At 40.3% G+C, this 27,807-nt stretch overlaps 3 protein-coding genes across 3 annotated transcripts; 2 read left to right on the plus strand and 1 right to left on the minus strand.

Moving 5' to 3' along the window:
- The first annotated feature begins 12,588 nt into the window (after positions 1-12,588).
- LOC135705734 (uncharacterized) lies at positions 12,589-13,673 on the plus strand. The gene is made up of 2 exons (XM_065227578.1): positions 12,589-12,711; positions 12,773-13,673. Exons 1-2 carry the CDS (start codon positions 12,646-12,648, stop codon positions 13,616-13,618), a joined length of 912 nt encoding a protein of 303 aa, XP_065083650.1. The 5' UTR covers positions 12,589-12,645; the 3' UTR covers positions 13,619-13,673.
- A 68-nt stretch (positions 13,674-13,741) lies between these two features.
- Positions 13,742-24,708, minus strand: Apf (purine phosphoribosyltransferase family protein Apf). The gene is made up of 3 exons (XM_065227612.1): positions 24,568-24,708; positions 24,064-24,478; positions 13,742-14,475 (listed from the first exon to the last, which is right to left on the minus strand). Exons 2-3 carry the CDS (start codon positions 24,234-24,236, stop codon positions 14,217-14,219), a joined length of 432 nt encoding a protein of 143 aa, XP_065083684.1. The 5' UTR covers positions 24,237-24,478; positions 24,568-24,708; the 3' UTR covers positions 13,742-14,216.
- A 372-nt stretch (positions 24,709-25,080) lies between these two features.
- LOC135705891 (uncharacterized) lies at positions 25,081-27,105 on the plus strand. Its single transcript, XM_065227745.1, has 2 exons — positions 25,081-26,582; positions 26,644-27,105. The coding sequence occupies exons 1-2, from the start codon at positions 25,137-25,139 to the stop codon at positions 26,956-26,958; spliced, it is 1,761 nt and encodes a 586-aa protein (XP_065083817.1). The 5' UTR covers positions 25,081-25,136; the 3' UTR covers positions 26,959-27,105.
- Positions 27,106-27,807: the final 702 nt, after the last annotated feature.

The raw sequence follows: 27,807 nt of genomic DNA on the forward strand, positions 1-27,807 counted from the left end.
ACTTCCAGTAAGCCTTTCTGCGGACGTGTACGCATACGGTGCATTTCACAAACACTACCAGCTGTCACGCAAAATTAAATGGGATATTTTCAACAATATAATTTACGCTAGTGTTTGTGAGACCGCTCGGCGAGAACCTAACGCAACCAACTCAATTTGACAGCTTTCTTTCTTAAACATTGCTTAACGATGTATACGACAAAACGTGAATTCAAGTGTAAAAATGATCCTCAAAAGTTTTGTTACGCGTGTGGCAACTATATATTTACAAAATCGGTCAATTTCACTGCTCCGTTGCAAACTGCATATAGGCTTTATTTTAAAATTGATCCTGGAGACTTTGACGAACCGTGGATTCCAAAAGTATTATGTAGTTCGTGCAAAACGTGCTTGGCTAGGTGGATGTCAGGCGCAAGGTAAAATGATTTTTTGAATAACTTTCATATAAACAATTTATGTACAGCATGGTAGTGCTTTGTTCTTTCCTGATCGACATTATCTTACTTCATCTATTTTTGATAAGTGTTAATGTCTTACTTACTAACTCACTTATTTGTTATCTGTCAGTCGCTATTTGTCCTTTGACATGCCCACCATATGGCGTCGACCGTTTTGTCATGCAACGGATTGTTATTTCTGCTTGACAAAAGTTAAGCAAAAAGGACGCCAGCCAACGGCTAAAAGTCTCCTTAATAAAGACATAAAAAAAAAAAAAAACAAGGACGTCACAAAACAGTTGAGTATCCACAAGTGGCTTCTATGACAAAACCTGTTCCACATTCAAGTTCGGTCCCGTATCCTGTCTATCCAAAGCGGAAACGAGCGCCCTCTGTTGAATCGACTGTTACAAAAAGTGAGGAGGAATTCAAGGAGGAATGCGAGGAAGACTTCGAGGTGGAATTGGAAAGAAACCCAAAACTGTTTACACAATCCGAATTTAATGATTTGGTGCGAGATCTCGACTTATCGAAGGAGAAATCCGAATTGCTGGCATCACGCTTGAAAGAACACAACATGCTGAGCAAGGAGGTCAAAATTTCTTGTCACAGGAATCGTCACAAGAAATTTGACAAATATTATTCTACAAAGGACAAGGCATGTTTTTGCCATGACGTAAACGGCTTGTTTGAAGAGTTTGGTGAGCCATATGATCCAGCTGAATGGCGTTTATTCATCGATAGCAGCAAGTTGAGTTTCAAAGCCGTTTTACTGCATCAAGGGAATGAGAAACTTTCCCAAATTTATCTGAGGCAAAGATAAAGGAAGGTGTATTTGTTGGCCCACAGATCAAAAAACTGCTCAATGATTCCGCATTCAATACAGTTTTGACACCAGATGAGGAAGAAGCGTGGAAATCGTTCCAGCGTGTTGTCACAACCTTTTTAGGAAATTTCAGAAGCCCAGATTATGAGGAAGCCGTCGATGAATTGCTCAAAAATTATGAGAAAATAGGTATAAATCAAAAATATTGTGTTTGTTACATATAATTAATTTCAAATCCTTTTATTTCACTGAACACAGGTGTGAATATGTCTTTAAAGATACATTTCCTACATTCTCACATGGATTTTTTCCCGGAAAATCTTGGTGACGAGAGTGATGAGCACGGCGAACGTTTTCACCAACAAATGAAGATGATGGAACGTCGTTACCAAGGGTTTTGGGATGAAGCAATGATGGGTGACTATTGTTGGTTTCTGATTCGAGAAACAAGTTCAAAACATCGAAGACAAAGTCATTCGATTCTCAATCATTTTTAATAAAACCTAAATAAATTTCTTTTGTATCAACTCGGTTGAAAACTTTACATGCGATTTGGATGCTTACAACGACACCTAGAAAAGGAACTCTAAAGCTGTTGTATTTCAGCAACATTTTTAAGTGTTTTACAAAAATGCTCATAACTTCGACAATTTCCAACCGATTTCATCCGTTAAAAGCTCATTTTCTCCGGTTTTGAATGGACTTTAAGAATAAATTATGGAATGATTTTTTGAATCGTTTTATCCCATTAAAAATGTTAATTGAAACAAGATTTTTATGGAAAATTCGCAGGAAAAATAAAAAAAAAATGCTGTAAATTTTTAAATGACCTCAAAATTAAATTTTTAATTAAGACATAATATTCTAGTGACCGATAGCAAATTTATTTAGCTTCATTTTCATAAAAAAAAGATTTAAAATTGGTGCACTAGTTTCAAAGATATTAACATTTTAGTAATCGTACTTTTGTCCAAAATTCAAAAAATTAAATTTTTTGTATATCTCAAAAATGGCTCTACTTTAATTTTTTCTGACCACGGCATTGAATTCAGCGTAGGATTTTGCATTGGAAATGATCATCACCTTACCGAGTTCAAAAATGCTGTAAACTAGTGTAATAGGTTGACAGGAGATTGAAGCAGCTGTCAGAAGCATGAAATCCAACCATGCTCCAGGGGTCGATCGCATATCAGCAGAGATGCTCAAAGCTGACCCCATGCTATCCGCACAAATGTTGCATCAACTATTCTGTAATATCTGTGACACCGCGACTTTTCCGGCCGACTGGATGCAGGGCATCTTAGTGAAGGTCCCAAAGAAGGGGGATCTAACTGTGTGCGACAATTGGCGAGGCATCATGTTACTGTGTATTGTTCTCAAAGTTCTGTGCAAAGTTATCCTGAATCGGATACAGGAGAAGATCGACGCGACTCTCCGACGGCAGCAGGCAGGATTCCGTGCCGAAAGATCTTGTGTGGACCATATTGTCACGCTCCGCATCATCCTGGAGCAGGTCAATGAATTCCAAGAGTCCCTTTATTTGGTATTCATTGACTACGAAAAAACTTTCGACCGTCTCAATAACGAGAATCTGTGGGGCGCCCTGAGACGCAAGGGAGTCCCGGATAAAATCGTCAACCTTATCGGCGCAGTATGAGGCGTTCACGTGCAGAGTTCTGCATAACGGAGCCTTGTCCGACCCTATCCGGGTAGTCGCTGGTGTGAGACAAGGATGTATACTATCACCGCTACTGTTTCTCATCGTAATCGACGAGATCATGGTAGGTGCAATTGACCGTGTACCGAAACGTGGGCTGCTTTGTCAGCCTATCATCATGGAGCATTTCAACGACTTCGATTTGGCTGATGATGTTGCTCTACTAGCACAACGGCGCTCTGATATGCAGAGTAAGCTCAATGACCTAGCCGAACGCTCCTCTGCGGCGGGTCTCACCATCAACGTCAACAAGACCAAATCGTTGGATATCAACACGGGCAACCCTTCCAACTTTACGGTAGCGGGGCAAGCAGTGGAGAAGATCGAAAGTTTCCAATATCTTGGCAACCAATTAGCGTCGGACGGTGGGACCAAGAGCGACATATGTGCACGAATCAAGAAGGCTAGGGCTGCCTTTGCGAGTTTACGAAACGTATGCAGATCCATCCGCACCAAAATCCGAATTTTCAACTCGAACGTGAAATCTGTGTTGTTATACGCCAGCGAGACGTGGTGTGTATCAGCGGAGAACACTCAAAAGCTGCAGGTCTTCATCAACCGATGCCTGCGGTATATAATTCGTGCCTGGTGGCCTCACAATTGGATCTCGAATGCGATGTCGATGATAGCAACAGAAATTCGAGAGCGAAAGTGGAGGTGGGTCGGCCACACACTTCGACGGGGTGGAAACGAAATCTGCAAGCAAGCGCTGGATTGGAATCCGGCAGGACATCGCAGCAGAGGCAGACCCAGGGGCTCATGGTGGCGGAGCCTCAATAAAGAAATTAAGCAAGTCGATAGGAATCTGACCTGGGCCCAGGTCAAGGCAAAAGCGAACAGCCGCCCAGGATGGAAGTCTTTCACGTTGGCCCTTTGCACCGCTGGTGGTGGACAGGACCCTTAAGTAAGTAAGTAATAGGTTTGTGTTTAATTTCCATTCGACTCATTCAGCAAAATAGCCGCAAGTGAAATGAAAATATTGTTTTTTTTTCTTCTAAAATTTCATGGATTTGATTTGTGTTCACTATTCTATTTCAGTGTGTATAATTTGACTGATTTTTATGTTCTAGTGTGTTTGACCGTCAACAAAACAGTGTTTATATAATAATATAAAATAATAATAATCATGCCAGTCAGCAGGTCTGAAAGCCTACTAAGCTTTTTTTAGAGCTTCAGAGAGATTTGTGATTTGTGTAAAACTATAAAAGAAATTTCGGTAAATATTCAGGGAAGTTCGCAGACCTTCAGCAGAATTTACAGTGATATGTAAAGAATTTCACAGAAGTTTGGAGTCTACTGAAAAATTATTGAACATAAGAAAAGTTCGTAGATTTTCAGAACAAAGCTACAAAACTTTGGAAAAATCACAAAAATGGTCATAGATCTTCAGATAAATTTTTAGACCTTCAAGAAAGAGTGCAGATTTTCTGATGCATTTTTAGATAGTCAGAAATTTCAGGGAAATTTGTAAATCTTGAGAGAAACATTTAAAACTTCAAGGAAGCTCAACTATTTTCAGATAGATTTTGAGAACTTTAGGTAATTTAGAAGATCTGCTGGGACATTTTCAGATGTTCAGGGTAGCCTGAGAGCCTACAGAGAAATATAAAAAAACTTCAGACAAGTTTTCAGATCTACTGAGAAATGTATTGAGCCTCAAGGTAAATCGTAGATCTTGAGAATAAAACTACGGAGCTTCAGACAACTATACAGAATTTTAAATGTATTTTCAGAACTTCAGGAGAGTGAATATTTAGAGAAATCTGTAGAACTGCAAAGAATTTTGCAGATCTTCAGAGACATCCAGTGATTCAGTGTTTCAGAAGAGTACTTCAATAAAAAAAAAAAAAAAATCTCAGCGAAGTACGAAAGTCCAAGATTTTGCAGAACTCCATGGAAGTTGGAAATAGATAGATCTGAAGAACTTCATAAAAGTCCGTAGACCTTAAGAGAAGTATGTAGAACTTCAGGAAGTTCGAATTTTTTTAGAAAAAACTGCAAAACTTCAGCAAAAATCACAGAACTTCTGGAAAGTTCGCCAATCTTCAAATGTATTTACACAACTTCAGAGAAATTCAAATATTTTCAGATAATTTGTAGAGCTTTTGTGGATTTCAAAGAATTTCAGATAAATCTGCAGAACTTTACGGAAGTCCAAGAATCCACAAAGAAATGTACAGAACTTTAGAGAAGATCTACTACAAAATCTAAAGTTCTTGGACTTTAAGTGAAATTTGCAGAACTTCTGGGAAGTTCGCTGATCTTTATAGATATCTGCACAACTTCAGAAAAATTAGTAGATCTTCAGAGAACTTCCTTAAATTTCCGGGAAGCACAAAAATTTCTAGATATTTTTTTTATACTTAAAGGAATTGCGTAGATGTTCAAAGATATTTGCAGATATTAATCAAATCATGATAATCTACAGAGAAAATTATATAACTTTTGAGAAGTTTGTAGATTATTAGACATTTAGTGAACATCAGAGATAATTGTTGATATTTAAGGATCTTAAGTCTGCATGAATTCAGGAACTTTGTAAATTTTTAGACAAATTTGCAGAACTTCTAAAGAACACGCAGAATTTCTAAGAAATCTGCAGAACTACCGAGCAATTTGCAGATCTTCAGGAAAGTTTGTTGATCTTCAAAGATATTTTACCTGAAAACAGCAATAAAACTTCAGGTACGTCCGCACCTCTTCAGAGAAATATGCAGAATTGAGATCTTAACAGAAATTTTCAGAACTCAAGGAATCATCTAGATCTTCTCCTTCTCATTTTATTTAAAATAATAAAAGCAAATACGCCTGTCGAAGCTAGAACAATTTTCCGGTAATTCATTATGGAAGCATTTACTTTTGATTCCGGATACACATTTTGTTTTGAAATCTAAATTGGCAATTCTTTTGACATGTGCAAGCAGTGTGAACACCAGCAAACAGGGGGGGTTCGACAAAGTGTGTCAAAAGTAAAATCGAGCAGATTTTTCATTATGGCGGCGGTCAAAATCAGACCAAGAAATCAGATAGTCTAAACGGACTTTTATAGATAAGATTAAGTAATTTTTCCTCAATTTTCCTCAAAAATCTGCTCGAATATGAAGAAAATCGGGTACAATAATTAACCACTTTATTCGAGCAGTTAATAAAACGTTTCCTACAACTCGATCTTCGAAAAAAAAAATATATATATATATATATTTTCCTATTTTTTTTTCTTCTAGAGTCAAAATTTGTGCGTTTCTTAAAAGATAGTAAATTTTGTCTGTGGTAAATTGTTGGTCCAGTTTTGTGAAATCAATAGAAATAGGTAGAAAGTAAAGTACTCAGTCTAAGGCCGCTGGTAGAATGAAAGCTGGTGACCGAGCGGACAAAAGATTCTATTTATTAATAATTGTTATTCCTTTTGCTGGTCAGCTCGGTCAGCCGGAAAATATTTACTTTTTTCTAGATTTTTATCTAGATAAAACATTTCTATGGTTTTGACAGATAGAATCGCTGCACATTCGAATCGGCCGTTATGGTTTCTCGATCAAGAGTTCATTTTAAGTTTCATGCCGGTTTATCGGTGACCCAACCGCCCTGGGTCAAAAAAAAATGTTGTAAATACCAAAGAAAGAAATGTGGATCGGAATAATCGACACAGACCTACGCGACGAAATAAGGACTACGATTGGAAATTCGGAACATGGAACTGCAAACCGCTCGACTTCCCGGTCTGCGATAGATTAATCTATGACGAACTTCAACCACGCAACTTCGAAGTCGTGTCACTGCAGGAACTTTGCTGGACGGGACAAAAGGTATGAAATAGCGGGCATCGAGCGGCTTTGTAGTGCTGGGTAAGATGCGCCAACACATGATTGGTTTAACGCTCAGGTAGAAAGGGAGGCAATGTACAGACCGGTAATAGGGGCCAAGCAGCCTGCATGCAGTATCGAACGACAACGGCTAACGATGCGTGAACTTTACAGCCTCCTGCGGTATGGTAGTTCGAAGAGGGCCGAAGTACCTTTTTCCCCCGCAAGGATATTTACAAAGCTACCTGGAGATCGACGGGAAATTCTTCTCCGACATTATCAACGTCCGCACGTACCGCAGTGCGAACATAGATTCGGATCACTACTTAGTTGCAGTATGCATGCGCTCCAAACTCTTGACGATGCATCACACCCGTCGAAGCTGCTGGAGTTGCCTAGGATTACGCGCAGCAGCTGGAAGCTGCACTACCCACAAAAGAGCAGCTTGGTGCAGCTACTCTTGAAGATGGCTAGAACGACATCCGTTTCGCCATAGGTAGTATCATAGAGGTAACTCTAAGACTAGAAGGTCCCGAAGAAACGTGCTCAACTTTTTGGCTCAGCTCTGGTACTCTCTTCGGTCCCAAGTTAATCGATTCACCCCTCGAAACATAGGAAAATTCACTAACCCCTCATTTTATCTGTCAAACTTTCATAGCGAATCAAAACAAACATTGCGTAGTACTAGAATTTCGACTAGAATGGGATACGTTAATCGTTTGCTTGGGACCAATAGGCTAGTCAAGTAGTGAGCCAATTTAAAATCGTTAGTTTCGAATTGATTGTTGGTAGTATTGCTGCAGCGATACTGCGATCCCGGACCGAAAAATGACCGGTTTAACGGCGAATGCAAACTATTAGTAAAGGAGAAGAATGCAGCCTGGGCGAGAATGCTGCAACACCGCACGAGATTGTATGTGGAACGGTACAGACAAGCGAAGTACAGACAAAACTCGATTTTTCGAAGAAAGAAGTATCAGCAGGAAGACCGAGATCGCGAGGCGATGGAAATAGTTCGCGGCAACAGACCTTGGAGCACGCGCAGAAGAGGACAGGCTACCGGCCCCAGATGTTCAAGAAGTTGAGAAGTAGATCGGTCGACTGAAAAACAACAAAACAAATGGTGTAGATCAACTACCAAGTGAGCTATTAAAATACGGTGGTGAAGCACTGTCTAGAGCGCTGCACTGGATAATTGCCATGATTTGGTAGGAGAAGATAGTACTAGAGCTTAGCCAAAAAGTTGAGCGCGTTTCTTCGGGACCTGCTGGTCTTGGAGTTACCTCTATGGTGCAACGGTATTACAACGGTGTATTTTGTATGTCTGTGCTAGGTCTAAATTGATCCGATTGGTCAAAGCGACGATGGATCGAGTAATGTGCGTTGTTCGAGTATCGGGGACACTCGAGTCCCTTTCAATCTCGAAGGGGGCTACGGCAAGGTGGTGGATTTTCATGTCTGCTATTTAACATCGCGTTGGAAGGTGGGATGGACACGAGTGGCACGATCTTTAGGAAGTTCATCCAGTTCAAATTGACGGTGACGAAATCGGGGTGGTCGACGAGTTCGTGTATTTCGGCTCACTGGTGACCGCCGAAAAATTCAAAGACGCATTATGGCAGGGGATCGTGCCTAGTTTGGACTCCAGAGCGAGGGGGACGGCTCTATCTACGATGCAAAAAGATTGTGTTTTGCTGTGGCTAGCTGCGCGCACACTGAGTTGATAGAAAGAAGATTGATGACGATTCTGAAGATTTCCTGCAAAAAGATGATGCTCGATGCAAGTAGATGCGACAAATGAAAGAAGATTTTTCGAAGACTGATTCGCTAGTGTGAGATTTGTTGAGCATCTTAACTTAACGCTCCGGTCCAATAAAATTCGCCGCCGCTGGAAGTTGACTATCTACAAGACGTTGATTAGACCGGTGGTCCTCTATACGGCCACGAGACCTAGACTACACGCTAACTTGGAAGCAGCGTTGCCAGAATGTTTTAAAGTTTATCGGTATCAGAGGTTTTAAAAAATCGGTAGTTACTATTTTAATTAATTTAAAATTTGAAAGCGAAAATTTTTATCTCTTTGGACTATGATCGGAAAATTTCAGAAGAAAACTCCGGGGGATGTTTGAAATAGCTTCTGGAGGAAGCTGAAAACAACATCCAGAGAAAGAAAAAATAAACTCTCCTGGAGGAAATTTGAGGAAAGTTCTAAGAGAAGTCGGAAAATCATAAGACATAAATTCAGAAACTTCTGGCGAAAATTAAAAAAAAAACATTCAGAAAAAAATCAGGTTTCGCATTCAAAACAAGACAGAAAAGTTTCAGATATCGGAAATAAATTTCAGAAGTAGGCATTTACAGAAGAAGCCAGAAGGAGCTCGGAAAAACCTTCCACTAGAAGTCAAGAAACAAAAAAAAAACCTCTGGACAACATTCCAGAACTAGACGAAATAAATTTCTGGGAGAAGTTTAATTGAACTTCCTGGAGAAAACGGAAGAAACTTCCTAAGGTAGATTGGAAATAAAATTCTGGAGGAAGTCGAAAGCCAAAGCGCTAACGGAACAGTCCAAAAAAACACAAGGACCTGATTCCGGAAGAAAGAGCTCTTGGGGGATGTTCTAATGATCCAAAAAAAAATTCCAAATGGTCAGAAAACATCCCTGAATACCCCGCGATGTCCCTGAAGTTTTTGGAACATTCCTGAAATGTACATAGGAATATTCCATTTTTCCTCGGGTTGTTTTGGAGTGCTCTGATCATCTTTGAAATACTTGGAACTTCCCTGATTATACTGAGAATAGCGGAATATCTCTTATAAACTTTGAAGGTCTCTAGACTTTCTTGAAGATTACGAAATTTTTTAAGCGCTCTCACAATCTTCTTGAATTTATTGTAACATCAGCATTGAAGTTCTCTGATCTTCCCGATTTTTCTAATTTTTAAAAGTTATAAAATGTTCGCACAATGTGCTTCCTAAAGCTCTCTCAGATCTCCTGAAACTAATGGAACTGTCCTGAAAACCATTAAATTTTCCAGAAGTTCATTGGACTTGTGAAGTATCCAAAATCTAGATAAACATGTCAAAAGATCCTATCTGCATTAATCGATTCTCTCCATCGACTCTCTCTTTCGTTAATAACTCAACTGCAAAACCTATCTCTGTAGTATTTGACGTTTTGGACGCTAGACAATGACCTCCTTTATCAAACAATGTGGCAAAATTAGCGTGAAATATGTTCGTATAGCAGTGCTTATCAAAAGAGAAAGTCGATAAAGAGAATCGATCAAAGCAGATAGAACCATTTGAAAAATGTTCATCGAGAAATATTTAAGATGTTTCCTAAAGTTCACTGGAGTTCGCTGGACCGGATTTTAGAATTTTAACAGAAGTTATTGAAACATTCTTCAATTTATCGAAACTTACTCAAGAGTCTGGACTTTTCTGAAGTGTCAGAGCTTCTTAAAAGTTCTTGCAGCTAGTGTGAATCCGCAATCAAAATCTGGAAGCATCCCTGAAGTTCCGGGAAAGTTGAAAAAACTGGCGGGAAAAGATGGAAGAACCATTCGAGCGTAGGTTGAAGAAATCTCCAAGGGAAGTCGAAATAAGTTTCCGAGAGGAATCGTAAAATAATTTACGATGCAAGGTGGAAGATAATTCAGGAAGTTGAATAATGTTTATAAAGTATTTCCCGATTCCTCTGGAATTACAAGAAAGGGCCATTGACTGTTTATCAATTCATGGGTAGCCAAAAACAGTGAGGAAATTGCAACATTAATCGAAAGAGTGTCCATAAGAAGCGGCGCCAGTGGTATAGTGGTAAGCGTGATTACCTTTCACCCCAGCAGGCCTGGGTTCAATCCCAGTCGGCGCCGCTGGGATGTTCTGAGGCATAGCATCTCTGATCACGCCTTCCTTCGGAAGGGAAGTAAAGCCGTTGGTCCCCGGTTCATGAGTTGATGGGTCGATAGGTAGGGTCCAGGTGTGGGAGCTGCCTCCCTGGCGTCGGTAGCATTGGTGCTCAGCACGGAAAACAAGATCGACGGAAAACAAATCAAAGAAAAAAAAAAGAGTGTCCATAAGACATTTTTAAGGATGATTTTCTTTTAAATTTGAAAGGCTCAAAACATTTGGGATATTCAAAAAGATACGAGTCTCTCACAATAATTTTCTTCAAAATTCGAGCGCGGGCAGGTAATAATCATTTTGAATACCGATTTTTGAGAATTTGTACCGATTTATACCGATTTTATTAAATATATTTAATAAAATCGGTATAAATCGGTACAAATTCTCAAAAATCGGTATTCTGAGGAACCTTATCTGTAAATCGGTATAAATACCGATAAATCGGTATATCTGGCAACGTTGCTTGGAAGTACCCATCAAATATGTACACGGATAGAAATCTCCTTATACCTTTTGGCAAATTTCCATTGCTGATTATTAATAAATTGTATAAGTCAACTAATAAGCAGACACCTTGCAAAAAGTTAATAAAGATCATGTGTCAAATGAAATGTATAAGCAATCACACATACCTTTTATGCATTCTAATAGGACCTATGTGGTTTGTCTTATGGAATGTATAAGGCTGATGCTTTGGCAAAAATGTATAAGTGAAACACATGAATTAAATAATTGATTTTCGTTTCGTGTATCTTGTACTCATTTTTTAAAGTTATTCAAATCTGTAAAAAATTGATATTTTCAAAAAAGAAAAGCGTGTACTTTTTCCCCATTTGAGAAAATGTTTTCTGCAAAAAAGAATGCTTTCAATCAACGTCAACACATCTCCGACGAAGTGAAGACCCAAAGTGAGTGTTGCGATCATTCGCGAAACGAGTATTGTCTTTTTCATTCGAGACAATACTCACCGAAACCATTTCAAAAATCGTCGTTATAGGAATTTTGAACCGGTTGCTACGAGGTAAGAATTAGAAGTGCAATCATGATGAAAATTATGGCACGTATTTTGAAAATGTGTTCCGTTTCAGGCTAACGAAGAACTCTAAAAAGGAAAAAGCGAACCTGTGCGATGAGCAGCATCTCTCGCGGACTAAAATTGTTCTTTCACAAGGACAACTTTATGCCACGGAACTCGGATATATGATGATTATTGTGTTTATAAACAATGAAGAGTATGGCGTGTTTCAATTATTAAGGATTTTTTAAAAGATTTAATTGGTTTAATGTCAGGTTAGGTAGCATCATGAAGCAAAACACTCGGCAAAACACAAATCAACAAAATAGGGGAAATGTATGTAATGTCGGCCTAAGTGTCCATAATTTGGGCCCATACATTAATTCAGCAATCGACTAAATTTTCAATAGCAACCAAAAATATCCATTAGTACCGTCCCAATGATGCGTTCATCTAGATACAATTGATAAATAGCAGATTTTTAGCGAACAACAGGCCAACATTAGAGCCATTTCCCCCTGTTTTACTCATCTACAGAAATTTAGAGATGAACTAGCCTAAGGCTAAAAATCTCTTTAATAAAGAATTAAAAAAAAAAAATCTACAGAAATAAAAAGGGTACATTTTTTTGACGTATTCATCATATACTCATTAATGAGTAAAGTCTTTTTGATTCATTTCATGAGTTAAGCCACTTTTCTTCAAAATGGGTCTTTTTTACTCTTCGATGGGCACTTTTAAGTTAGCGTGTTCACTTTTTACCGATATGAGTAGATCCTAAAAATTTGGGTAGTTTTGAAAAAGCGTGAACATCGCAAAATGAACTGCTTTTGTTTTTGTTCATCCATACATCGATCCACATCTGATCGATCGGTAGCCGGTGTACAGTGCGTGGAGTCGCGCTCACTCGTTGTATAATTTCCTAGAAATCCTACCGGAATAATGTTCCGTTTAGTACAAAGATTCCGAATAAGGAACTACTGCACCCAGTCAGGAACGTCGCAGTTGGTAAGTTGGTTTCATTCCATTAAACTGTTTTTTTTTAAACCGATTCCCATCTTGCTCCCAGGTCAATTCGCTAGCTTCCTCCATCGATGGTCTGGAAAAGGAAACTCTGACCAAACTGTTCCAAAGCGCACCACAACTCGCCAAGTATGTCCCCGAGCTGTGGCATCGGACGTACAATCTGATGGCTCAGGAAGGTATCGACACCGCCAACTTCCTCTCCATCGTGACAGGCTATCCGGAAGTTCTTACCCGGCATCCGGACCGGTTGACTTCCAGCATGCACTGCTGGCGATCGTGTCAGTTTGGTGACCGACAAATGCAGGTGCTGTTGGCTGCCCATCCACAGTTGTTCGATTTTACCGATCACAACCAGCTGGCCCAGAGGGTAGCGTTCCTGCATTCGTATTTTGAAACGCGAAAGAACGTCTGGCGGTTATTCCTGAACTGTCCGAATCTGGTGGTGGACAAGGAGGGGGACATTAGGCCGAAGATAGACTACGTTCTGCAGACAATGCGAATCGAAGTGCTGGAGGTGGTCAAGTCATGTGCGTTTGTGGCGGATCTGGACCTGATTCGCTGTAGGCATGTGTTCCTTGAACGGTTGGGATTGTTTAAACCGAGGAGTTTGAAGGCGGAACCCGGGGATCCTAGCAGTAATCCTAAGCTGCACCAGATAACCGACACCACTGATAAGCGATTTGCGGTGAAGGTGGCATTCGTGACCCTGGAGGAGTATGAGGCTTTTGTAGAGTTGTACCGGAAGGAGCGGGACCGCTTCGGGGAGGGAACTGGGGACCTGGATGAGGAGGACGATGAGTACGATTTTGATGATGCAGCTGATGAAGGACGCCAGGAAAGGAAGCAAAAGTATCGGAAGAAGACGAGAAGGAACAACTCCGGGCGGTGATAAGGTAGCTGGTTCCAGTCTGTTGATTCTTGTAATATAGATTAGGTTCACGTGATTGGTGGCTTCGAATGGTGAAAGAACTTCCTCTTTAGAATTGTCCAGAACGTGAAAAAAGGACCCGCATTTAAATTCATTCATTTATTTCGTTCACTGAGCCTTAGATTTTTTTTTTGTCACTTGTGTATTAATATTATCAGTATTTTTGCAAAGCAAGATTTTTTTCAATTGGGGGTTCCAAGGTTAAGACCTGTGTCGCTTCTTCCCTAATTTCAATCCTCACTATCTCTTCTCATATTATCGCTTCGTTCGATACCCAGAATGGTGGCCGACTTTAAAAAGCTAATTGGATAAAAACTTTAAATCGATACACAGTCCCCTGCCGCGCGCGGTGCGGCGCTTGCTTTCATTTATATATAAACATTAGGTAATGTACTTTTTATATGTATAGGTATATAATTGTAGGCGTGTGTAATAGGTCGAAAAGTGGAAAGGAAAACTCGTTTTTAAAATATTAGCGTTCTTCGTCTGCTATCATAATAATTAGAGGGTATTATGGGTTGAAGGTAATCCGATAGTAGTAGTCCTAGCCGTTCTCCACTCATAGCTGATCGTAGCCCTGCTTGATCTTGCCGTCAAAATGTCGAACCATGTCGGCAAAGTCCCCGTAGCCGGCGATCTGTATCGCGTCGTCCCGCTCGAGCCACTTGAGATCCTGATGCTCGTCGGACAGTTTGACCTCCTTGGACGGGTCGATCAGCTCGGCCAGCCAGTAGACGACCGCCTTGTCGTGTCCTTTGACTTTGTATTCGAGGGTGCGGGTTTGGTTTTTGAAAACCCGGAGATCACTTTCCTGGTAGCTGAAATAGAGAAACAGCGGTTAGAACTATAGGGTTGTACCGGTACTGACATTTGAAAGTACCAGTATTTTCGGTACTGATCATTTAAAAAATGCTTAAGCTCATTTTCAATTTTGATGCTAAATATAATTTAAAAGCATTTTTAGTAGGAGTGAATACTTTATATTATACTATTGGGGCCTCCCTTAGCTCAGTCGGTAAAGGCGCAGCTACACACTTAGTTTTTTCTATCGACCTCGGCTGTGCAAATCTCGGCAAAATAAATTTCACTGAGATCTCAGCAAAAGTGACATTTGATGACTGAATCTCGGATAATGCTTAGCTGAATCTCAGCAAACAAATGAAATGTTTGCTGAGATCACAGTAAAAAATCTTTTGCAGAGATTTGCACAGCCGATCTCGGTAGAAAAATCTAAGTGTGTACAAAGTAGGACCAAGTTGGAGGTAGCTGGGTTCGATTCCCGGTCCGGTCTAGGAATTTTTCGGGTTGGAAAATTTCTCGACTTCCCTGGTCATAGAAGTATGATTGGACTTGCCACACAATTATACCAATGCAAAAATGGTACAGGCATCAAAAGCTCTAAATTAATAACTGTGGAAGTGCATCTAGAACACTAAGTTGAGAGCACGCTATAAGCTAATATGCGATACGCAATAAGCTTGAAATGCGAAGAAGATGAAGAAGAAGAATACTTTATAAATCGTCTTGAATTACCATGCTTGAAATATTCTATAAAACATCGTGAACAGAACAGTGAAAGTACAAAAGTATCGGTGAGTCAAAAAGTTAAAAGTAAGTGATATGCTTTCTATTAGCACTCAGATCGACTGCCAGTCTTAAAAACTGCAGGCTGCAGGTAAATGCGTTATTTCTACACACTAATTTTTTTTTTACAGTATACCGTAATTTTTTACCGAATATGAAACAGCTGAACATTCGGTAACCTAATCGGTAATTTTTTTATTTGAAATCCGTTTGGTAAATTTTGTTTCCTTGTGAGCTGTCAAAATGTACTGACCAGGACTGTAAATTTTGCTGAATGATCGGTAAAGTTTGCACGGCCCTTGTTACGAGTATCACTTCACGGTGAAAACGAAGTGAAGTGACCACTAGTCACTCACGGTGAAGTGCTTGCCGTGTAAATCAAATGGGAATCACTTCACCGTGAAGTGACATCGGTAATAAGGGCCAAGGTACTTGCTAGCGTGTAGGAAGTCAGTCTACAACATTTAGGCTCTGAACCATTTGGTGGATTATTTTAACTTTTGGTTAAAATTTGACAGATGGAAAGTTATCGATTAACCCTGCTATCCGAGCATGGTTATTTCTGACAGACAAGAAGTTAAATTTTGACAACCGTGGCTCGAAAACCGGTCGAGCGACAGCACAGGGATTTTCGAACATAGAAAATAACTTTCGAAATGTAACTTTTAACCACGAGTTAAATTTAACTCGGCAAATGGTTCACAGCCTTAGGCTGTGTTCCATCATTTCAGTGCCAACATTTCAAAGGGGCGTAATTGCTTTTGTAAACAATGGCTTTAGTCGTCGATTTCTCGCAAATGAAAGCACACTTATGAAAATGAATGATACCAGCACGCAGAGGAATGTTTCCTGTATTAGCTAGCATTCGTAATTTGAAGGGGTGGGTTTTCATTTGCGAGAAATCTACGTCTAAAGCCATTTTTTACAAAAGCAATTACGCCCCTTTGAAATGTTGGCACTGATTTGGTGATTTTTTTCTTAAATTTGACAGATGGAAAATTTCCAAATAAACTTGCTATTCCAGCAGACATATTTCTGACAGACAAGGAATCAATTTTGACAGACGCTTCCTCGAAAATCGAGGGATTTTCGAACATCTTAATTTATTTTCGAAGTGTCAAATCTAAGTGAAAATTTAAGAAATGGAACACAGCCTGAGGTTCTGAACTGTGTTGAATGGGTGCGATATCCTACGCAGGTGTGGAAGCTGCCTTCCTGCACATTCGATTGCATTCAATGGATGGCAATCGATGTCCGTCGGTGATTGGCACTAGATTGCGGAACAGAGACCGACGTTCAATAAGAAGAAAGAAGAGGTTCTGAACCATTTGGCGATTTTTTTTTTACTTTTGGTTAAAATTTGACGGATGGAAAGTTATCGATTAACCCTGCTATCCGAGCATGGTTATTTCTGATAGACAAGAATTTAATTTTTTACAATTGTAGCTCGAAAACCGGTTGATCGACAGCACGGGGATTTTCGAACATAGAAAAGAACTTTTGAAATGTCACTTTTGACCACGAGTTAAATTAAACTCGGCAAATGGTTAAAAGCCTTATAAAACATATCCAGTGAGCGTATTTCAGAGATCATTCGGCATACTGCAACTACCTTCAGATGGTAATCGAATGGCATCGATCGTGTTCCTGCTCATGCAAGAATGTATTACAAGTATCGCGATGATTTAGGCTCTGAACCATTTGGTGGATTTTTTTTTAAACTTTTGGTTAAAATTTGACAGATGGAAAGTTATCGATTAAAATGTGATTCCTTGTGAGTCCACAAATGGCTATAAATGCACTTCCAACTCGAATTTTTAATTGCACAAATCCCGGAAATTATAGTTTTATTTCACCTGAAATTGCTACTGCAGCGCAGCAAACGTGGAGTAACAGTTTGATTGTAGTACGTGTCGTGGAAGCTGATATTTGTGCACTTAAAGCACAGACAAACAGACATAACACTCGCAATTTGTTCATCGAACAAGCATTTAACGGTCAATTCAAAAGTATCATAGTTGGTAGTACCAACAATCAATACGAAACTAACGATTTTAAATTGGCTCACCACTTTAGTAGCCTATTGGTCCCAAGCAAACGATTAACGTACCCTATTCTTGTTGAAATTCTATTACTACACTATGTTTGTTTTGATTCGCTATGAAAGTTTGACAGATAACATCAGGGGTGTGTGGATTCATGCAGAACATGCAGGGGTGAATGAAATAGCTTGGGACTGCTTGGGACCGTTGTTCTGGTACTGAGTGAGCCAAAAATAATAATGATTTTCTTCGGGACCCAGTGGTCTTAGAGTTACCTCTATGGTAGTACCACCACCTGTGGCGCGCATAGTCAATTCCCTTGCGTTTGACGTTTACACACTACCGCCATCTGTTCAGCGTACTACCCACCACAGTGTACTCAACAGATGGTGGTAATAGGTCGTATGAATAAAAGCGTTTACTTTACTTCTCCCGTAAGAAAAGCACGGTAAAGTAAAGTAAACTCTTTTTATTCATACGACCCAATGTTTTAGCGACGATGTTTTACATTGAGAAATATTCAATGTGTTATGCCTGTTTGTCTGTGCTTAAAGTTTCGAAATGGTAGCCCTAATAAAAAAATTACCATAATCGAACGATAACCTAAATGATTGAACTATTCCACAAATGATTTGTATGATACCCCGAACACGTCGTTAAGCAAATTAACCATAATATTTTATTAGGGAGCGAGAATAAGGATCTCACAGCGAACCACCTTAACCAACCGGTGGAAACTAGGGTTGTGTTCCATTTGGTAAATTTTCACTTAGATTTGACACTTCGAAAATAAATTAAGATGTTCGAAAATTCCTCTTCTTTCCTTTATTTAACGTCGGTCTCTGTTCCGCAATCACCGGTGGACATCGATTGCCATCCATTGACGATAATCGAATGTGCAGGAAGGCAGCTTCCACACCTGCGTAGTATATCGCACCCATTCAAACACACACATGGGCCGGGACCAACGGCTTTACTTCCCTTCCGAAGGAAGATGTGACCAGAGATTTTTATGCTTCAGAAAAATCCCACCGACCTCGGCTGGGATTGAACCCAGACCCATTGGGGTGAGAAAGCAGTCACGCTTACCACTACACCACCGGCGCCGGCTCGAAAATCCTTCTGTTATTGATCGGCCGATTTTCGAGAAAGCGTCTGTCAAAATTGATTCCTTGTCTGTCAGAAATAAGTCTGCTGGAATAGCAGGTTTATTTGAAAATTTTCCATCTGTCAAATTTAAGAAAAAAATCACCAAATGGAACACAGCCTAGAAACACTGGAATTAGAGACCAGCGGAGAAAAAAAAACATGAATTTGGCAACAAGATAAACATCAAAGCAATCATGGCATCACTTGCATTTGTAACTGCTTTCGAGTGACTTCGCCAATGCACCGACGAGCGAGTTCATGAGTGATTGTTAAACGATTTTAATACTCCTCCCTAATTGAAGCAAACCATTTGTAAACATTGCAGATTGGAACCGCTTTTGACAGTTAGATTGGAATCATAACAGTTTCTCCGCTGGTCTCTTATTTCAGTGTTTCTAGTGGAAACTAACGATTTTAAATTGGCTCACTACTTGACTAGCCTATTGGTCCCAAGCAAATCGATTAACGCACCCCATTATAGTCTAAATTCTAGAACTACACTATGTTTGTTGTGATTCGCTATGAAAGTTTGACTTTTCCTTTGTTTCTAGGGGTGCATCGATTAGCTTGGGACCGAAGATAGTACCAGAGCTGAGCCAAAAATGTGAGCACCTTTCTTTGGGACCTTCTGGTCTTATACACGGTTAGAAAAAAGTACCCAAAATTAAGTTCTTTTCACTCATCTCGGCACTATAGTGCAGGAACCCAAAAGTAGGTAAAGCGGGTCAAAGTAATTTTGATTTACTTGTGTGCAGTTCGTATGGAATTTTCCACTAGCTTTTTAACCAAAAGTAAGTTAGTTGTACCCAACAGTAGGTAAATATGATTATACCCAACGTTGGGTTCCCACACTTTACTACCCCTGTTGGGTGGTTTTGCTCCTTCTTTTTTGACAACATTAGAAGGAGAAAATGAGACAAACTAGTCAAAAGTAGGTAAAAGTGAACTGGCCGTTGGGTACTTTTTTCTTACCGTGTAGGCTCTGAACCATTTGGCGGATTTTTTAACTTTTGGTTAAAATTTGACAGATAGAAAATTATCGATTAACCCTGCTATCCGAGCGTGGTTATTTCTGACAGACACAGCCCGGTGGCAGGCGCGTAGGCAACATGTTATACCGTGACAGCGGGCCCAGTACAGCAAAATAAACTATTTGAGCCCGGGACATGCTGCCAACTGTCAAACGCTGCTGTTGGTATAGGCCTTGTCATTGGCCTGGACAGACAAGAAGTTAAATTTTGACAAGCGAGAAAATACCGAAACATCTGTAATTTTTAGCATTACCGATCTAATACCCCGTTCACATTACAGCCTATATCACGTAATATAGGCTGTCTTGTAATGAGCACTCATACATAGGATTTCCAGTGAAAACTAGATGTATGAGTGCTCATTGCAAGACAGCGTATATCACGTGATATACGCTGTAATGTGAACGGGGTATAAGACGGTAATTCTTTTACCGAACTCAGGGTCTCTGTTTAAGTGTGTATGTAGAGAACTACTTTGGCCTAATAGTAACCGGTGGAAACTAATGATTTTAAATTGGCTCACCACTTGACTAGCCTATTCTGCCGGTAATCGCAAGTCAGTCCCATCTGCATTTTTATAAATTTTGAGTTAGCATCATTATTCAGTTTATCTTTCTATGTTTTTTGAAATGTGCTATTGAAAAAAGGTGGTAAAAGGTTACCGCAAGTCAGTCCCATTAGAAAAAAAAAATATGTTAGAAATGTTAGACAACACATCGCATCATGAGATTTGTCTCAAGACAGATTTTGTCCACTTTCCCAAGGGTATCTGGAACATGTCCGGATGTTGCCAATATAGTTCTTACGATACTCAGTTTTACCGCCAATGAATTGGGCTTTTGAACTAATTTCCGTCCTAACAAGCACAACCCACGTTTTACCTCTCTTTTTTGAACGGGTTTGAACAAAAAAGGAATATTTCTGTCAATGATGACTTTAAATTTATTCTCCTTTCCATACAGGATTTGATATAGAGTCACAAATTGATGAGATATTGTTTAAAATCTAATACTGCTTCTTGATTCTAAATTCATCCTTCGAGTTTCAATTCCGTCCAAACGCATTGAAACCACTCCGGTGGCAACAGTTTAAAGAGACGTTAATAGACGTGATATATACGTATCCACTCCGGTGACATCAAAGTCATTCAAGAACATTTAGCTTGAATCCAATTTTTTGGTTCTTTTGGTTCGATTATATGTCAGTTATTGACAGCTAATGTAAACATTAGGAGTTTCAACTTCGTTTATGCGTTTGGTATCGTTGCGGTAGGTGAAAATTTATAAAGTGCGTGGAGTTTTAGATGATTGTTTCGGTGTATTTCAGTTGTTTTTCTATCGCTCGATGTAATTATAAGAGGGAAGTGCATGAAAGCGAATTCACGGTGGCTTCAAGAATCAATGACCGTGCTATTTACGTGAGTGGATGGTAACGTATGAACCAAGCTTAAAATCACTATGACATCAACGCCACCAATACTACTGACGGCAGCTTTAAGAACCAATGGCCGTTCCAGAGGATTGATTGAAACGCCAATAGATTTTCTTCGTCCTACGGAAAAAGGGGATTCGCTTGGAGCGCTTCAATTGTTTTGAGAACGATGAGCGTAAATATTCATAAATTGCGCTCTTATAGGATTTATGTTAAAGCTAATGAACTAACGCATCAGAACAAACCTATTATTGATTTGTGTACGGTGGAATCATTGATATTATTGATCTTTTCTGATCGTAGAACGGAAATGGGCGATATCCGGAACATGTCTGGGTGTGGCCCACATGGTGCTGGTCACTCAGCATGAGTCCTATTGATCTTATTTTAGAATTCTCATGTGCATTGATTTATCGCATGGTGGGTTTGGCACATTTATGAAAAGCTGTTGTCTGATGAAGACACATACTCACCGGAATATGTTTCGGCCATTGCTCTGGAACCAGCGGATCAAATCCAGAAATCAATAACGTTCTATGGGACCATGGTATCTTTCTACTGTTCAATACTGTGCTAAACTAATGCAACATCGTCATGGAATTGTGACTGACTTGCGGTTATTTTTCTCATTGACGTTAAATGTAATCGCAAGTCAGTCCCACTCAGATTTTGGACATAAAATAAAAATTTCACGATATTTTTCAAATATTTTTGGGTAAACATAGATGCATTCTATCACATTGTACATTTAGTTTTAAATTTATCACTCCAAAATAAGTGTCAAATCAGAAAACTTGAAAAATCTTTGAATGCCGTTTTCTCATTTCAAGATTTTTACAGATGGGACTGACTTGCAATTACCGGCAGTTATTGGTCCCAAGCAAACGATTAACGTACTCCATTCTAGTTGAAATTCTAGTACTACGCTATGTTTGTTTTGATTCGCTATGAAAGTTTGACAGATAAAATGAGGGGTTCGGAGATTTTCTTATGTTTCGAGGGGTGCATCGATTAGCTTGGGACCGAAGAGAGTACCAGAGCTTAGCCAAAAAGTTGAGCACGTTTCTTCGGGATCTTCTGGTCTTAAACGCTGTCCAGACTGGAGAGTTATAACATGTTATAACGGTTGTCAACTAATTGCAACACAGAAACCACCATCAAGATAGCGCTATAACATGTTATAACTCTGTAGTCTGAACCTGGGTACTGCGAACACAGCCGTTTTTGTTTTGCAAGTCAGCAGGAAACAACTTGAAAATATTCCGATATCACAAATTGTTTTGCTAATGCAGTGCTCACAATTTGCATATACATGCTGTCGAAAGTTCACCCTTTGCTCCATAAATAACGTGTACATGGTGTTGGGAATGCACCTACCCACATGACTCTTATAAAGTTTGTTTGCATTCTTCCTTCAGCAGTTCGTGCAGGTTCGTTCGTTCGTTGCATTGTTTACATCCGAGTATTTGAGCAAGTTTTTTGTTGAAGAATTTTAGTAAAAAAATGCCGAAATGACAATATTTTCAACATTGACCACAATACTTTCTCTGCCGACGGGGATTGTATGAGAAAAGTATCACTTTTAGCAGCTCTAGATCGTTGGATTCTTTTTGACAGCACCAGTTGGATTCTTTTTGACAACCATTTCGTGTTTCTCCGCACCACTCAGGTCTGAACGTACTATTATAGTACGTTCAGTCTACAGAGTTATAACATAGAGGTAACTCTAAGACCACTGGGTCCCGAAGAAAATCATTATTATTTTTGGCTCACTCAGTACCAGAACAACGGTCCCAAGCAGTCCCAAGCTATTTCACTCACCCCTGCATGTTCTGCATGAATCCACACACCCCTGATGTTATCTGTCAAACTTTCATAGCGAATCAAAACAAACATAGTGTAGTAATAGAATTTCAACTAGAATAGGGTACGTTAATCGTTTGCTTGGGACCAATAGGCTACTAAAGTGGTGAGCCAATTTAAAATCGTTAGTTTCGTATTGATTGTTGTTATAACTCTCCAGTCTGGACAGCGTTTAATCGCCCATTTTGGGCCTATCGAGCAGAAAATTTCAAATAAATCCATGATTTCAGAGTTAACAAGTCAATTATGCGTTTGGTACGATACTTTAGTTAATAAGCTACGGAACGAAGTCAATAAGAACGCGTGATATGAACGTTTGCACCCATTATTCCAAAAAAAGGAGCGCTCCGACCGAATCAATTTTTATCTTCATCCGATAGGCCGAACTGAATTCATTGGCGTTTCAATGCGTTAGGCCGAGTTTAGAATCCGTAGGCCGAGTGTGGATTCAAGAAGCAGTGTTAGACTTTTGACAATATCTCAACGATGGTTTCTCTTTATCAAATCTTACGGTACATACGGAAAGGTAAATAAATTTGGAAGCCATCAATAATAATAACAATTCGTTTGATGCTAAACTGCGCTAGATTAAGAAAAACTAAGTGCGGATTGTGCTTAATAGGCCGGAAATGGGGTAGCTAACCCTATATAAATAATCCGAATTTCAAAAAAGACCAGTTTGATTTCAGAGAAATTCAAAGAACAGCGACAGAACCACAGAGAAGTTTACTGCGGCTATACACATAAATGTCCCACGGCCCACAAGGATTGTCTTGAACCAGTGACTGTTATGCATATAACGGCCGTTTAGGAACCTCAGAAAGACTTTTTGCCTTCCCAGCTATCCGCCAAGGACAGAATTTATATGCACAGGAATTAAGGACTCTTATCTAAAACTAGTGTAATGGTAAAGGAGAAATAACGCCAAAGTAAACCTTGTGACATAGACATAAATCACAGACAAACAGACATAACACATTGAATATTTCTCACTGTAAAACATCGTCGCTAAAACATTACCGCCATCTGTTGAGTACACTGTGGTGGGTAGTACGCTGAACAGATGGCGGTAGTGTGTAAACGTCAAACGCAAAGGAATTGACTATGCGCGCCACAGGTGGCGGTACTACCAACTACGATACTTTTAAATTGACCGTTAAATGCTTGTTCGATGAACAACTTGCGAGTGTTATGTCTGTTTGTCTGTGCATAAATGCTTTGACCCATTCCGTCAACCAAATTACCTAATGTGAAGAGGTTTAATAAAACGAAGACAACAGTGCCGTACCGGCGCGGACAAACTTACCCGGACTCCTCCATCGTCTCCCGGAGGGCCGTCTTGAAGTCGTCCTCGCCGGGGTCGACGTGTCCCTTGGGTGGAGACCAGTGGTGCTGCCCGTAGGACGCCTGCAGCATCAGGAACTCGATCCGTTCCCGCAGCCGGCGGAATATGAGAAAACCGGCGGCCCGTTTAGCCATCACCAGGTCGGACAGTTTCCGGTTTGAGGACGTAATGTTGACGACTGACTTGTGTTTTTTTTATTGTTTATCGATACGCTGCAGGCTGCAGCCGAGCCGATGAGACGATTCGGTTCACACGCAGACACTCACCCGACCGTGCCGTCTTCGCTCGTCGTAAATATGATGGTGTCGATTGCCGGCGCTGGGTGCGGATATGATAGAGCCGAGTCGATTGTGTGCGGACGGGGAGGAGCTCGGATCTGGAAAGGATGATGACGATGTCGGCATGTGCCGTTTGCATCGATAATCAATATTTTCACGGTCATGGTTGAATTTTATTTTTACCTACCGATATTGCTGCACTTTTTTCCTGATTTCAAACTACACAACGAAGGTTTTCTTCACAAAGAGAAAGCACTAATGCGGTGAACTTGAAGGTATTTTATTTATGTACTCCCGGACTCGATATGTACTTGTGTGTATGAAAGCGCATCCAAATCCGTCCAAATAATGATGATCGATGACTGTCGTCGGCAAATGTCAAAATAATGCAAAACATGCAGTCAAATGACAGCTTCAGATGCAACGTTCATTTACGAGGCTCGTGAATTCGTGAACTCCAGCTACCGCACTGTAACATTTTTAAGAAAAATAAGTCAATCCATTTTATGGGTTAACAATTTTTTTTCCCCATTAATGAGTTACAAGTTACTCATAAATGAGTAATTGTTACCCATTGGCGGATAAACGTTACTCATGAATATGTAATTTTGTCAAAATGGGTGAAATTGTATCCATTAATGGTGACTTTACCGTTAGAGTGTGCATGAACATCTTTGCTTTGAGCTCGTTCGCGAAAGTAGTTAAGATTTTGTTTACGTCGGTGCATTTTGGTTGCTGATAAAAAACATACAAAGAATGTCCTTTAACATTCTTCCCAACGAACTTCTGGAGCACATCTTCGGCTATTGCGACAGGAACGACCAATTTACGGTGGGTTTGGTCTGTCACCGATGGGGTCATGTCGTGGAGGCTTTGCTGCTCAGGCGAACCTGCTTGAAGGTTTCGTACGGTATCCGACTGTATGACCAGTACGGACAAACCCTGATGATCGACAAGGCGGTTTTGGAGCAGTCCACACGACGCTACAGTTGCTTGCGGGTAGAATGGGGCGATGGTGAAAGTGAACGGAGTATGGCTGCTTTGCATGACCTGCTGGACATTTGTCAGGAGCGATTTCCGATTCAAAGACTGTACATCAGAGGGACACCGAACAAAACGTTGGCTGAATTTTTCGAGGATTACCGGACGTGGTTGGAAGATTTGCTGGAACTGCACGTGGAACTCGGGTCTCCCTATAACGGAAAGTCGACGGATGATGCTTTTTGTGAACTTTCACTGCCTAAGTTGCAGAAGTTGACCTGGTTGGAGATAGAAAAGTCGGACGCTGATCCCGGAACCTGGGGTGATCGTGAATCGAACATATTCTTCGACGAGTGGTACGCATTTGCCGTGATTGCTCCAGAGCTGTCCCAGTTGAAGGTCCGAATGAACAGTAAACTTGTGCGGAACCCTCTGTTCAGTCGTTCGAAAGTTAAAGGAATCTGTGAACTGTTCCTGCCCAGTTTGGAGCTGAAAACGTTTCCCAAACTTCAAAACGTTGAAATTGAAGGTCTGTTCGAAGTCAACCAAAAGCGAGTGAAGGCATGCGAGATGTTTCTGCAGAATTTGCAGGTTCTGTCTTTTATCATGTGCCACAGTAACGTCATCAAGAAGATATGTCACAAATGTTGCAATCTACGCGAGTTGACCATCGACGAGCCAATGGAAGGTCTGCTGTCCTTTCAGGTTTCACAAACCATATCCCCTGTGTTGGAGAAATTCACCTTCAGAGGAATCTACCACTCGTTCGCCCGTAACGACCGAGCCGTTTTCCCAAAGCTACGTTATCTTAAACTGGAAGAAATGTGCATCGGTTTGATTTTGGGAAACGTTCCTCTGGTTGCCCCACAACTGACCACATTCATTGCACCCCAATCGGATTACTGTCAGCTGATTCTGCCTCACAAGGAACAAATTTGTACCATGGCAATGGAGCTAGACTCGTTGAGCAAGGAATTGGCAACGCCGCCGCCAAATGTAACGGAACTGTTTCTCCGATTGTCGGACAAATGCGACGAATATTTCTCAGTCAAGGAATATCTCAAACTGTTTCCTAATCTCCGACGACTGACGCTTGCGGGCATTGACAAATCCGTAGTAGACGGTACATTACTCAGTGGCACCTTTCCACACCTGGAGTACTTCCATGCACATCGTCTCAGGCTGGATTTGTCGGATCTCCAAGATATAGCTTCTCTGAAGGTACGTTCAAGTTATCTCAATTCCAATAAACCTTAGATAATCACAATGGGTGAAATTCCAGTTCATCATTCTCACAAAATGCACCGTCCAAATGCACCCGGGTGACGACGACGAGCCAGTAACAGTAGCGAATTACTTCCGAGCAGAGCTAGTCACGATTGAAGTAGTAGCGGACGAAGGCGGCGATGGCAAAAATGTGGACCGGTTTCCAATCCGAACCAACGAGCGACAACCACCGGTCGAGGCGGTTGAGATCTCCGACGACGACCGGCGGAGGAATGTGTTCAGTTCCCGAAACTTTCACATGCGGCTGCCGGAGGAGTTTCAGCACATCGTAGAGCGGAAGGTGGAACCGATCATACGGCAAACCTGGTAGGGACGATTCAGCGTCAGCGCGTATGCTGAGAACTAAGTTTTGTTATTTTTTGATTAGCTGTATTTTGTTGGACGTGTTTGAATTAGCTTTTAAGCGGATTTTTTTTTTAAATAAGGTATATAAGAACAGCTAACAGCATTTTCTTTTAATTATTATAGATTCAATTGCGCATCGATTGTTTATGCGCATAAAGGATACGAAAATAAATCTGTATTACTCTTAATAGTTTGGTTTGGTTCTTCTGATGTTTTTGCATAGTTAGTTTCGACCTCGGTTTCGACAAAACTTCCAAAAAGTCCACAGAGCTTCCGACAAGTTCATAGTCTATACCAGCTGCATATGTATTGTTTAAACATACATATTAGTTAGCTGGAGGGCCAGAAATTTACATTACATTATCCTTCCCCCATTTGTACAAAATCAGAAGCTTTTAACAAGCTCAGACGTGGGAAATGCCATGAAAATGTTATGGGGAAACATGTCGTGACATTAGTTTCCCCCATACAATTGAGTGGTGACATCTCTGTAGTAAAAGTTTACATTTACCACCTCTGAACAAGCATTAAAAATTAACTAAATAAAGAAAACGCAACGATCATCAGCAATGTTTTAACTTTTTTATTTAATTTTGTTAGCTTTTAATACCCCGTTCACATTACAGCCTATATCACGTAATATAGGCTGTCTTGCAATGAGCACTCATGCATAGGATTTCCAGTGAAAACTAGATCTATGAGTGCTCATTGCAAGACAGTGTATATCAAGTGATATGTAATGTGAACGGGTATAAGATAAAAGCGGTCATGTGCTTCACACAAGAAATAAAAGTTAATTAAATTCGTAGAATTA

Source organism: Ochlerotatus camptorhynchus, unplaced genomic scaffold, assembly GCF_037179485.1.
Source record: "Ochlerotatus camptorhynchus isolate MF236.1 unplaced genomic scaffold, CSIRO-AGI_Acam_v1.1 ptg000274l, whole genome shotgun sequence".
Classification (NCBI taxonomy): domain Eukaryota; kingdom Metazoa; phylum Arthropoda; class Insecta; order Diptera; family Culicidae; genus Ochlerotatus; species Ochlerotatus camptorhynchus.

Coding starts and splice junctions, on each gene's coding strand:
- LOC135705891 (XM_065227745.1), top strand. CDS start 25,137: ATGTCCTTTAACATTCTTCCCAACGAACTTCTGGAGCACATCTTCGGC. Junction 26,583..26,643: donor AAGATATAGCTTCTCTGAAG/GTACGTTCAAGT, acceptor GTGAAATTCCAG/TTCATCATTCTCACAAAATG.
- Apf (XM_065227612.1), bottom strand. CDS start 24,236: ATGGCTAAACGGGCCGCCGGTTTTCTCATATTCCGCCGGCTGCGGGAA. Junction 14,476..24,063: donor GAGACGATGGAGGAGTCCGG/GTAAGTTTGTCC, acceptor TCTCTATTTCAG/CTACCAGGAAAGTGATCTCC.
- LOC135705734 (XM_065227578.1), top strand. CDS start 12,646: ATGTTCCGTTTAGTACAAAGATTCCGAATAAGGAACTACTGCACCCAG. Junction 12,712..12,772: donor AGTCAGGAACGTCGCAGTTG/GTAAGTTGGTTT, acceptor TCTTGCTCCCAG/GTCAATTCGCTAGCTTCCTC.